The sequence below is a fragment of the Cynocephalus volans genome, chromosome 8, assembly GCF_027409185.1.
Source record: "Cynocephalus volans isolate mCynVol1 chromosome 8, mCynVol1.pri, whole genome shotgun sequence".
Taxonomy (NCBI): domain Eukaryota; kingdom Metazoa; phylum Chordata; class Mammalia; order Dermoptera; family Cynocephalidae; genus Cynocephalus; species Cynocephalus volans.
In genome coordinates, this window is record NC_084467.1 from 11,894,174 (window position 1) to 11,907,738 (window position 13,565).

Sequence of the window (13,565 nt, forward strand, 5' to 3'; positions counted from 1 at the left end):
CATGCTGTGCTTTGCAGCCTCCAGCTTTAAGTGCTGGTTCCTAGAACCAGTTAAACCGTAACTCCACGTTTGACTAGATGTGCAATCCTGAGCAAACGACCTCACCTCTGCGTCCCAATTTACTCACTTGCAAAATGGGAATGTTAATGGGAACCTCATTCAGGATGCTGTGAGGTTCTATTGAAGAAGCAGCGTCCATGAGCAGGCTTTGTAAGCTCTAGAGTGTTCTGTGAGATATAACCTATTGTTATTACCATTGAGGGAGTTAATATTATAATCTGTTCCCTTCTCTTGAACTTTGCTGGGTGATCTGGCACCAATGGCTGGCCTATTTATGGCTGAGAGCCCAAAGGTCATAGAAACGCACATTAAAGAGCCAGGCATCCCAGTGGCAGCTGGGCCTGAGCCCCTCTGTGGACACAAAGATAAGATTCATGCTTTGATTATATATAAAATGATAGTCACTGAAGAAACAGGCCCTCCCCTGTCCCTTCCACTCATTAAAACTGAAAAGCTTAGTCTCCCCAACACCTCAGCCAAAGATCAGTCAGAATCTTCTGTCCAACTTTGGAGAAGTCCCTGCGTGTCTTGCAGACATGGGCTGGCCCCCATCTGACTATGCACTGCCTCCTCCCACAGATCAGTGCCCTACAGAAAGGCTACAGCCAGGTGCTGTGCCAGTCGTTGTCTGAGCGGAACTCAGAGATCACATCCCTCAAGAATGAGGGCGAGAACTTAAAGAGGGACAACGCCATCACGTCAGGTGAGCTCTTTCTGGAGCTGGGCCAGGGAGCTGCCCCAGACTTCCCTTTCATGGCCATGGCAGACATCACCAATCAACCACTGCCCTTTCTCTCACTGAACTTGGAAGCATCCACAGAGTTCCTCTCTGCAGCCCTTTAGGCAGCTGCTGTCAGTGAATTAGTTTGTCCTCAAGAGAGGTGTGTTTGCCATCTGGTTCTTGGCACAGGGCCTGGCTCAAAGTCAGCCCTCAATAAAGATTTAGTAGATGTTACCTCTTAGCTAAAAGGCCTGCTGAGCGCAAACCCCACAGGGAGAACACAGGACATGGAGTGGCTCAGGCAGTCCCACGAGCCAGTTTGCCTTAAATGCAAACTGGAATGTGGGCAAAATGGGGTCGCCACTTTTAAACGCCCAGTGTCTTACCCACTTCACCCTGGTGCACTTGAGCCTGCATGACAACATTTTGCTAGTTGGCCAACAGAAGTAGTTTGATACTAAAGAACGTAGGTGTTGGGAGGGGCAGCCAAGTCATGGTCCGCCCATAACAGGCACAGCTGTTTCTTAGCCTGGATTCATTCATTCATTCAGACAACACCTTCTCTCAGCAGGGAGTCGGACAGATCTGGACTTGGTTTTCGCTTGGGATGGTATAGACCATTACCACTCAGAGTGTAGTCCCCAGACCAGGAGCATCAGCATTAACTAGGTCCTTGTGAAAAATACAGAATTGCAGGCCCCACCCCAGACCTCTTCAATCAGAATCTGCATTTTAACAAGCTCCCCGGGTGTTTGCTATGCACACGCAAGTCTGAGTAGCACCAAGCTGGGGTTATGCTGCAGTAACAAATAGTCCCCCAGGTCTCAGTGGCTCACCATAGACAGGCTCACTGCCTGCTTCCACCTTGGGTCCATCGCAGGTCAGTGGGGGCTTTGCTCACTGTAGCCACTCAGGGACCCAGGCTGACAGAGGCCGTCACAACACACCACAGATCTCGTCTTCCTTGATGAGAGAGGCAGATGTAGTGATGGGGACTGGATTTACTCTCCTGCCTGAACCAACTAAAACAACAAACAAACCAGAAAAAAAATCTGAAACAATGGCTTTTATATATTGGCCCCCAAGAAGCATGTGACAGTGATCCCAGAGGGAGGAGCAAAAAACGAGCCCTGCAATTGCCCCCAGCTTACTGCCCAGACAGTTTCCAGAGCACAACGGGAGGGGAACCCAGGCAGAGCCCAGGGGTCTCCCCGAGTGGAGGAGATGGAGACGCCAGCACAGCCAGAGTTTGCTAGCTGGAGTGCCAGGGAGGAGAGGACCACACAGAGAGGGCAAGGCCCCGAGATCTGCAGAGGGCTTCAGCTGAGTAGGGACTGGTTGGCACATGCAGGTGGGCAGGTAAAGAACCTCCCAATAGGAGCGGAAGGAGCAACCTGGAAGTGCTCACAGGCCTGAGAATAGCTCACTTTCCCACCATGCAGAATGCAGAAACCTGCAATACACGGGCATCTGGTAGAGACTCAGAAGGACGTGGCCTCCTTTGTGAGGCCAGATGAGCTGGAGACTAAAGGCCGCTCTGGTCCTGCCTGACAAAGCTTGAAAGCATCAGTCTGTTTCCCAAGGAATCAATCCGTTTCCCAGTGACTTAACTGTGTCCTGGGACAAAGCTCATTTTTAAAATGGAATTCTGGATCATGCTTCATTGCACACACCTTCTAGACAGGTACCTACCAGTGAAAATAGGATGAGTGTTCTTCCGAGAAAAGAGCAGTTTCAGATCATCCATGACCACTGCACTTATGCACGCTTCTCGCTTTCCCTCAATATAATGTGATAATGGATTTGTTACCTACTGCTGCAGAACAGTTATCCCAAAATTTAGGAAATAAAACAACAACTATTTGTTATCTCACCCAGTTTCTGTGGTTCAGGACTTTGGGAGTGACTCAGTTCTGGCTCAGGGTCCCTCATGAGGCTTCTGTGGTGTCATCTGGGGCCTCGGTGGGAGCTGGAGGAGCCCCTTCCAGAAGGACCCCGTCACGTGGCTCTTGGCTGGAGGCCTCACTTTCCTACCACATGGACCTTTCCCTGGGGCTGCTTGAGTGTCCACGACATGGCAGTTGGATTTCCCCAGACTGAATGACCTAGGAGAGAGCAGAGAGGAAGCCACAGTGTCTCTGATGGCCCAGCCTGGGAGGTCACATTCCGCTATTCCCACAATATCAAGGTGGCCACACACATCAGCACTATGCAGGGTGGACAGGGGCCGCGCAAGAGCACGAGTGCTAGGAGGCAGGGTACCCAGGGCCATCGTGGAAGCTGTAGCACAAATAATCAGGTGCCCTGTGAGGAACGTGTGTGTCAGCCACCCACAAGGTTCTGCACACGCATCATCTCATTTCACCCTAGCAGGAACTCCATAGGTGCAGTGAGAGGTCAAATAACTTACCCAAGACCCCCGAGCTAATGAGGGATAGGGAAAGGTTCTGAAGTCAGATGAGTGTCAATCCAGGCATGCCATCAACAGCCTCCAACATGTCCCCTTCTGCCACATGCCTGTGGCCTCTCTGGTCCCTCCCTCTGTGAGGCCTTTGTTCCCCAGGTGTTTCTTGTCCTCTGGGCTCTGCAGGGCCTGTGCCCACAAGGTTTTTTCTGTCCCCAGCAACATTCACTGACTCCTCCTTATTCTGACTAAGACCTTCAACAGATGATGTTCTGTGGATATTGGTCCCAGCCCCATTCTAGCTCCTGGGATCCTGGGAGACCAACTACTTCCTCAGTGCCAGGATAGTCTGCAGGGTAGCGGACAGTGGCCATGGTGACAGTAATGACCGTAATCGTTATTGCCCCTCTGACCTCTTTGAGTCTGTTTTTTTTTTTTTTTACAGGGATGGTGTCCTCTTTGCAAAAAGACATGTTAGCAAGGAATGAGCAAGTTCAGCAACTAAAAGAGGAGGTGAATCAGCTGAAAAGTCACAACAAAGAAAAGGATCACCAGCTTGAAGCCCTTGGCTCCAGAGTGAGTGTCGATGGCATCGTTATCTTGGAGCAGAGTGGCAGGGCACACTCACATCATTTACCTTGGGCCCTGACATCTCACGCCATAGTGAGATGAGACCAGTGCCCGAGGGCATAGGACAGCTGCCGGCTGGGCCAAAATATGAAAGGCCCACCTAGAAAGACTAAAACAGGGGTCCACGTTCTCTGCAGCTTTTCAGAGAACAGCGTTCACTTGGCTCAGAAAAGGCTAGATGTGGATTCAAATCCAGCAAACATTTTCTACACCTATTATAAATTAGCATGTTTAATCCCAGCAACAAACACACCTACTAGCAGGTATTTCCACGGGAAGGTTAATGTTAAGGTGGAACAGGATCTCACTGTGTGCAAGGAGGACCATAGTGGGCTTCACCTCTGGCCCGGTCACCACTGGTTTGCACAAGATGCCTTCAAAGCAGAATATTTGAAAGTCTAGGTACAGTTACGCAGATTTTCATTTCTTCCTTAGACTCTAGTGTGCGTAAGAATTCCTCTGCGTGAAATGAACCTGGTAAGCAAGTTAAGAGCTTTTTAAATGAGTTTTGACTATTTGCAAATTTTGCCTTCAATGCTCTGACTTTAGAATCCTGATCCTATAGGATAAGATTTCTCGGTATCTGTATGGTTTGTCTGTTTCAGCGAGTCAAGGTGAAACCTAATAATTTTCATCTTGGGTGGCAAACACTGAGATCCATGGTGGCTGCCTTATCCATTAGCCACATCTGCCCGGTGCCACGGTGGGAATGGGTCGTGAGAGTCCAGACAGGGCAGCAGAAGTGACATCTGGTGCTTGTTCCCATGCCCAGTATAGAGCTGGTGAATGGCAGAGCATGAGCTTTGGGGTCAGACAGACCAGAGCCCAATCCCAGAGCATACTTATATTGTAACTTACCTGGCCTCCATTTCCTTATCAGTGAAATGGGGATAAAATCCTTTTCTGAGACTTGAGAAGCTGATTTTAATTGTGCTCTCTGCCTCTGCACCTGGCCAGCACACCTCTCCAGGCCTCTGCATTCATTGCTCCTGAGCGGACTGACTTCCTGGATTAAACTTTTCTGTGATTGCCCTTTTATGTGGTGTGTGTGTGTGTTTGTGTATGCACGCACTAGAGAGGCGGACAGGTCATAGAGCTGATGCTGGGTGGAAAAAATATGGAAAAACAGCACCTGTTCTGCTATCCCACCTCCTGAAGTACATTTGGGTTATTTTTATCCCCATCTGCCCTTCCTCATTGACTTTGGAACAACGTCTGCGTCTTCTCTAGCCTGTGCCTGCCATTAGCACATGGGCTCCTCATGACCCAGGGTATTATGAACCTTTGAAATGCCTATCCTTTTTTTTAGTTACAAATGTCATATGTGTTCATTTTAGAAAAATAAATAAATAACACTGAAATGCAAAATGAAAGAGAGAATAAAAGAAATATAACGCTGAGGAATCGATGTTAATATTTTAGTATATATTCTTGTTTCTATATATTACCTAGAAATACATATATGCAAATATTTAACAATGAATTTCTTCTCTACACATTTTTTAGAACTGAGTACTTATGGTTTTCCTGCATTAATAAATAAAAGCTTTTATTATTCATCTTAAAAGCTACATAATGTTCTCTCGGATGCACACAGTGTAACAAAAGCAGTCTGTGTTGTTGGATACAGTCGTTTCCTTCCCCCCACCCCCACCCCGCTGTTGGTAGCAATAATGTGCAGAACAGCCTTGAACCTTCAGATTCACTAATCTGTGCAGTCATTGTCCTTTAGGATACATTCCTCAAGTGGATTTCTGGGTCAAAAAGAAGCCATATCTTTATGCTCTTAAGCCTCCTGCCAAATTGCCCTCCGGAAAGGCTGTTCCATTTCTGTTCCCAGGACCAGGGCACTTATGTCTCTGAGAAGTAACTTGCATAAAGCACTGCGAGCCGTCAGGCTGCACCAGTGACCTCCCTGAGGACATCCTGAATGTGTATTCCTGAACCCTGACTCTCCACAACTAGATTTTTCTTGTGGCTTAGATTACTGGCGTTTGAAAAAGAATTTAGGTGCCTTATTCCTCAAAGCTCATGAGAGGGGAGAATTAGAACTGCAGCAGGATCCTGTGTGCCCATCAGACATAAATGGTCCTGCCTCTGGGAACTGGGTGTGTGACTGGATTGAAACAGCAGGAGATGCCCTCAGGAGCAAACACGGGGGCTTGGAACCCTCCAGGCCACCCCATGTGGCCAGCGTTGGCCTCTTACTTTGTCGTCCTTTTTCTCCACAGTGCTCAGCGCTGAAAGAAGAGTTAAAAAAGGAAGATGCTCAGAAGGAGCTCCGGGAAGCCCAAGAGAAAGAGTTAAAACTCTGCAAGACCGTGAGTTGAACCTCCTCATTTGTCGGTGCCCACAGAAAACCAGACTTTGACCTTCAGGTTTTTGGTAGGATCCTTGGCTCTTTGCAAAGCATGAAGCTCTGGGGCTTTATGTTTTGCTTTTGTTTTTGTTTTTTAATGTAGTCTCACAATTCTTTGATTTACCGCCTCTAACCCCAAGGAAGAGATGGGTGAAAAGACTGTGGAAAGCTCCCCCCTCCCAGGAGGCTCTGAGCAGTGGCTCTAACTCACTTGCCAGGTTTCCCCTGGGGCTGGGCCGGAGTTGGGATGGGGACAGGGATGGGTGGCTGGCCAGCTGGATGGCCACCACGGGCTGCTAGAAGTTCATTCTGGTCCCCTACCCCTAGTCCTGAGAGTCCCAAACTTAGGTTCCACTGTGATGGGTTTTATCATAGCCCCAGGCACTAGTGTAGACACAATCTTCTCCCTTAAGTATTTTTATTTAAGTACACTAATTTTACACCAATTCATAGAAACAAAACAAAAAGGAAAGGTATCACTTCTCTTATATAGAAGGTGACCATAAAAGTAAATACTATGAAAATATGACCATTAAAATTAAAAGTGTATTCCCTACGCTGCCCACATCCTCCTGCACATCACCAGGTGACCGTGTTCCACGTGGAGAAACACAGCCTTAGACCCTGGGAGGGGACATGCTCTTCTCCACGCCGGGAGCTCTTCTGCTCTCTGCCTTAAACGGGAAAGAAAATTGTCATTGTTCTGGTCTTCCAAACAGTTGGCCCTTATTTAGACTGAGCTCAAATATATAACCCAAGAGAAGGGATTCTAATGAGTTGATGGATAACTTGTAGTGTTCAATCCAGGATCCATGCTGGTTTCCAAAAGAAGAGTCTACTTTGCCTACAGATGTAGAACATTCCCTCCCAGAGAAAGAAAGAAGCGAATCCCAGACTAGGTTTCCACCTTACTGAACCCCATGAGAGGAGTTATAAGGACCCAGACTTTTCAGCCCAGAACGCAGCAGGGGAAGTTGACTTCTCTGTTGTTGAAACTTTTTCAGCAAATCCAAGACATGGAGAAAGAAATGAAGAAGCTGAGGGAGGAGCTGAGGAAGAGTTGCACTGAACAGAGCGTGATCTCTAAGACTCTGCGAGAAAAAGGCAGGGTACGTAGGGGAAGGACCACGGCCCAGGGACTGTTCTGGGTCAAGACTGCTCATGCATCCTCTCTGTTAATCCTCACCATGACCCCATGTAATCGATACCAGTATTAACCCCTCTTTGCAGTTGAGAAAACCGAGGCTCACTGAGGTCATGGAAGTTACCAAGTTCACTTAGATAAAACAGTTGTGGCAGGACTTGAACCCAGGCCTGGCTCCAAAGCACCTGTGGGTAGCCACTGCCCTAGACTGCCTTCTAAAACCGTCGCTTGGGCCGAGCCCGTGGCGCACTTGGTAAAACCGTCGCTTGCCTTTTCTTAATGAGACCCAGCCCCACCTCCAGATCCCAGTTAGTGTAGTGTTGCTTAATTATTTTAATGTTTCTTCCCATCATGGGGAAAAAAAACTTTGGTCGCATAATCTAGACCAGTGCTATCCATCATAGTAGCCACTAGCCACACATGGCCTTTTAAATTTAAAATAATTAAATGTAACTAGGGAGCTGGCTGCTTAGCTCACTTGGTTAGAGTGCGGTGTTGATAACACCAAGGTCAAGGGTTCAGATCCCCACACCAGCCAGCAGCAAAGATAAATAAAAGTAAATAAAGCAAAATTCACTTCCTCGGTTTCACTAGCCACACTTCACGTGCTCAGGAGCCACGTGCGGCTAGTGGCCACCATACTGGACAGCACAGATAGAGAACATTTCCGTCATCACCAAAAGCTTATGTTTTAAATCAATTGTGAGTGATCTCTTCTGGCAATGTAATCAATTGAAGAGCTGTACAAATACGCTTATGGACCACACATATTTAAAATATTTTAACTGAAAATATTTTTAAGGGTCCTTAGCAGAGTGGGCAGAATTGATAGTCTTTCAACTTGAATCATCTACTTTATTTGATGATGTATTAGTCCATTTTCTGCTACTTTTAACAGAATACCTAAAACTGGGTAATTTATATAGAAATGAAATTTATTTGTTACAGTTTGGGAGGCTGGGAAGTCCAAAGTCCAGGGAACAACCTCTGGTCAGGGCCTTCTTCCTGGTGGGGTGACTCTGTACAGCAACTCAGGGTGTCACATGGCAAGAATGGACTGAGCAAGAGAACTAATCTTCTTCCTTACCCTCCTTTTAAAGCCATCAGAACCACACGCATCACTCCATGAATGGATCAATCTATTCACAAGGGCACAGTCCTCAAAATCTAGTCCCCTCTTAAAGGCCCCACTTTCAACTACCTTAACTGGATTTTTCACTCTCTTCATGCTGTCACAATGGGGGTCAAGTTTCCAACACATGAACTTTTGGGGGACACATTTAACCCATAGCAGATGAGAAGACTGTTGTCATTGAGAAAACCAAGAATATTTTAAGACAAAATCAAATGGCAGGGGAATTCCATCTGAGGAGAATTTTACTTAATAGGACTGTCAGAATAATCGCCAGAAGGTAAAACCATTAAAACCTCACCAGCTAAAATATGTACTAGACAAGAAGCTGTCTGATAAATCACATCTTGTTGATAATACTGAAGCCTCCAGAGTTGACCAGACATAAAAGTAGAGTTGGCAGGAATGATTAACACAAATAAAACCAACAGTTAAAACCACACAGAGTAAAATGTGTTATTGACTAGAACCTGAGAGAAGAATAAAATACTTCTGAGAAAGTTTAGATATGCAAAATATAATTTGGGGGAAAAATGGTATTGGTAGAAAAAAGGTTCACACAAAATAAAACACACAATGACAGAGCTATGGTTGGTAAAATTTGATAGGAACTGAAAAAACTTACAGATGAATTAAATTATAATTATAAAATTTATCCAGAAAAGAATCAATCCAGATGAAAATATTTCAGGAGAATAAAAATGAAAATGGAAACATTTGGAAATCTGTTAATGACTTAATGAACTTCACTCTGGAAAATACCTACTCAACAAAAATGTATTTCCTTTGGTATATTTTTCATTAAAACAATTACAGTCATAAACATGATTATAAGCAAAGCTTATAAATTTCCTCTAAGCAAAGCTTTAGCTGCATTCCACAAGTTTTAGCATGTAGTATTTTCATTATTATTCAGATCAAAATATTTTCCATACCTTATTGTGATTTCTTCTTTGACCCATGGGTTATTTTGAAGTTATTTCCTCATTTCTGAATATATGAGGGTTTTACCTTTTTGTTATTGATTTCTAGCTTAATTACACTGTGGTCAGAGAACATCCTCTGTGTGATTGCAGTTCTTTAGTGTTAATTGAGACTTGTTTTATAACCTGCATATGGTCTATTTTGGTTCCACATGTGCACTTGAAACAAATATGCGTTCAGTCGTTGGGTGTAGTATTCTATACTCATATGTTTCTATTAGATCAACTATGCCAATAATGTTCAAAACTTCAATGTTCTTATTGATTTTTTTGTCTGTGTGTTCTGTCAGTCGTTGAGAAGATTATGTTTTGTAAAAATCCCATTATGATTGTGAATTTGGGGCCGAGCCCGTGGCGCACTTGGTAGAGTGCTGCGCTGGCAGCGCGGCGACGCTCCCGCCGCGGGTTCGGATCCTATATAGGACTGACCGGTGCACTCACTGGCTGAGTGCCGGTCACGAAAAAACGACAAAAAAAAAAATGATTGTGAATTTGTTTCTTTTTTTAGTATTGTCAATTTTTGCTTTATATATTTTGAAGCTATGTTACTACATGCATATAAGTTGACAATTTTAATATTTTCTGTTCAAACTTTTGACCATCACAAGATGTTCCTCTTTATCTCTAGTAGTGTTTTTTCATTAAAGTCTACTTTGTCATTAATATAGCTCCATCAGCTACATTAGCTTTCTTTTGATTAACATTTTTATAACATATCTTTTTTATACTTTTTCTGTCCATCTTTCTTTTTCTTAGGTTCAGATATATTTCTTGTTAACAACATGCAGTTTTTATAAAATCCAGTTTGACAATCTTTGTCTTTTGGTCCATTTATATGTTGGGATTTAAATTTATCTTCTCGCTCAGTGCCATTTGTCCCACCTGTGCCATGTTCCTTTTTCTCTCCATTCTTGCCTCCTTTTGAGCTGATGGTTTTTTGTCTACTTTCTCCCTATACTAGTTTAGAAATTTTTCACTCTTTTACTCTTCTTTTAGTAATAGTAACATGATAACATGCATTCATGACGTACCACAATCCAATATTTATTGAGTTTTCACTCTTTTACTCTTTTAGTGGTTATCCTAAAGATAGCATGCATCTTCAACTTACCAAAATGCGATATTCATTCATGATTATTCCTTCCTCCTTGGTGTCACAATGACCTTAGACACTGACACTTTAACTTCAGTTATCCCATCCAGCCCTATGTGCCATGTTGTCATTTTCTAAACCTCTCTGTATTTGAAACCTGAAAGACATTATTAGCATTTTTGTACAATTGATATCCATATCTACACGTTACCCTTCCTGTTGCTTGCCTTTTCTTCATCTCCGGTCATGTGTCTGGGATCATTTTATTCTGCCTAAGAACATTCTTTAGTGTTTTCCTTCAGTGTGGCTTTGCTGATGAAAAAAATCTCTCAGGGGTGTGTGTGTGTCTGTATGTGTCTGAAAATATCTATACTTAAAATTCATTTTTGAAACATATTTTGTCTAAGTATTGAATTCAACATTGGCAATTATTTTCCTTAAGCATATTTTAGATAGCATTAGGTACATCATTCTATTGTCTTTCAACTCCCATGGTTTCTATTTAGAAGTAAGCTGTAAGCCTAACTGTTGTACCATTGTGTTATCTCTTTTCTCTGGCTGTTTTTAACAGTTTCTTTTCCTTTGATTTACAGCGGTTTTATTATGATGTATCTAGGTGTGGAATTTATTTTTATTTATCTTGTTTGGAGTTTATATGGACCTCTTGAATCTTTGGCTTCTTCTTCCTTTTTTTTTTTTCCCCCTAGTTTTGGAGCTTGGGCTATATAACACAGAGGCAGTGGGGAGCTACTGAAGGCTTTTGAACAGGGGACTGATATGATTAAATCTGTGATTAATAATGATGGTGAAATTTATAGCTATAACTTTTCGTGTACTAGGCATTTTGCCAAACGTTTAATCTTTTTTCATCTTCACAACAATTCTACCGTCTGGAAATTATCATGCCCATTTTCACAGATGGGAGAATCAAGGCTCAGAGTAAAGTAACTAGCCTGAAGCCACTCAGTCAGCAAGAGGCAAAGCCAAGACTGGAAGCCAGGTTTGCCTGACTCCAGTTATTGTGACACAGCCACTGGTCACATGTGACTATGTACACTGAAATTGAATAAAATTTAAAATTCAGTTCTTCAGCCGCACTAGCCATATTTCAAGTACTCAACAGCCAGATGGCTAGTGGCTACTATTTTGAATAGCACAGGTACAGGGCATTCCCATCACTGAAGAACATTCTATCAGACAGTGCTTCTCTACAGCTTGATAACTCTCATGGTACCACGAAGGATGTACTGGAAGGAAGGAAGTTAGAGAGAAGGAGCCCAAGTATCCCAGGCCCAAGGTTCTCAGTGCCTGGCCTGAAGCCATGCACAGGGTAGGAGCTCAGTAAGTCTCTGACAACTGGATGTGGTAGCAAGGGCCTGCTCTGTGGCAGTGTCGTGAGGAATAGGACTCAGGCTTGGTGACACTGAGAGCGAAAGATGGAGCTGGGTGGCAGCTGAAGATGGCTCCGAGGTTTAGGTTGGGGAGTGGAGAGGAGGCCGTTCATTCATTGAGATGAGGAGCTGTAGGGCAGAGTGAAGTCCGGGATCGGCCTTGGCTTTACAGCATATGAAAACATCTGCTGAAGAGAAGTCAGGGCGTGTTTAGACCTGGGAGGATTGTGCAGTGAGGGAACTAAGGTCCAGAGATGTTAGCTGGCTTGTCCAGGGTGACATAGTGTGTTAGAGGCTCTTTGCTGTACTGCAGTGCTCAGAAGAAGGCTCTAAAGGGCTTTTCTGGGTGTTTTAAGTTGCATCTCTGTGATCCCTCTCCAGCCCCCTAGTAAATAACTTGAGAGGTTGTTTCAGCACAAAATCCTTTCGTTCAGGAGAGTTTGCCTCATTCCTGGTAGTGCCAGAGCCTTGGCTCAGCAGATGCTCAAAAAAATGTTTCTTGTTCAAAAATGCATCCAGCAGCTGCAGGGTTCCATGATGGCCAGCAGAGGGTAGCACCGAACGCTCCCAAGCTCACCTCGAGTTGACCACGGCTCAACCAAGGGTGAATGAACAGGCGAGTTGCCAGGCTGCTGGCTTTGAACACCTCCTTTTGCAGGCTGCAACTCTTTGATAGCCATTGCTCAGCAAGCCTCCCTGTACAGTTTCCATTGTGAGTGTGCTAAATGTGCTAATAAACCCAAGAGTAACATTTACCAAGTACCCATTGTGGGCCAGTTACTTATGTTACTAGAAAGATGCTGTGTGGTAGATAGTCCCATCCGCCTTTTATAGGTGACAACAATATCTACTACACTTACAGAGCCCTTAGAAAGTGCTGGCACTATTCTAAACATTTTTTTAATCCCCACAATAAGTCTTTGAGGAGGGTACTAGTATTATCATCCCCATGTGACAGATGAGGACACTGAGTCATGGAGAAGTGAAGTGATTTTCCCAGGGTCCTATGGCTTGTTAGGTACCGAGTTGGGATTGGAGCCTGGGGTAGGACAAATGTAGTTGAGGCCAAGGTGCAGAGCCTGGCCCTTTCCCTCATGGGATGGCACCTCATGAGCTGGCCTCCACCCCGTGCACGCCTCTGTCCCCTGCCACCCGGGGTGCAGCTGTCCCTACCCCTCGGGGATCCCCCACGACCATTAAACCTCCTAGAGGAATTTCCCCAGAGTACATTATGGTTGCATTAGCAGCAAGCCCATGCTTTCATCATCATTTCAGGTTGAAGAGAAGCTTCAGGAGGATTCCAGAAGGAAATTGCTTCAGCTGCAAGAAATGGGGAACAGAGAGAGCCTCATTAAAATCAATTTGGAAAGGGCAGTAGGTCAGGTAGGCATGCTCCAGAGCCCATTTCATTGGCCCGTGTTCCCCAGCGATTTTCTGCAGCCAAGCGGCCAGTGCGGGTGAGAGGAGGAAGACAGCGGGGTAGGGTGACAGCCGTTTGCTCGTTCTCTTGTTCGTCTCATGCGCAGAGGCCTTCCATGGCTTCTCACCGCAGTGGGCATCACTAAGGGGGTTTCTCCTGCGGGGAAGCTTCCCACTCTAATAGTTACTGTGACCAGAGACCCTGACCAAGAAGCCAATCCTGGCCCAA

The 13,565-nt window shown here is 44.9% G+C and overlaps 1 protein-coding gene across 3 annotated transcripts in view; it reads left to right on the plus strand.

Annotated features, from left to right (window-relative positions):
* Positions 1-13,565, plus strand: part of FHAD1 (forkhead associated phosphopeptide binding domain 1) — a 124,507-nt gene that overhangs the window by 53,784 nt on the left and 57,158 nt on the right. For all 3 annotated transcript variants that reach the window (XM_063106531.1, XM_063106532.1, XM_063106533.1), the window contains exons 6-10: positions 640-763; positions 3,631-3,761; positions 6,047-6,136; positions 7,179-7,283; positions 13,193-13,300. In XM_063106531.1, coding sequence (XP_062962601.1) covers positions 640-763; positions 3,631-3,761; positions 6,047-6,136; positions 7,179-7,283; positions 13,193-13,300 — 558 coding nt within the window. The remainder of the gene's footprint in view (positions 1-639; positions 764-3,630; positions 3,762-6,046; positions 6,137-7,178; positions 7,284-13,192; positions 13,301-13,565) is intronic.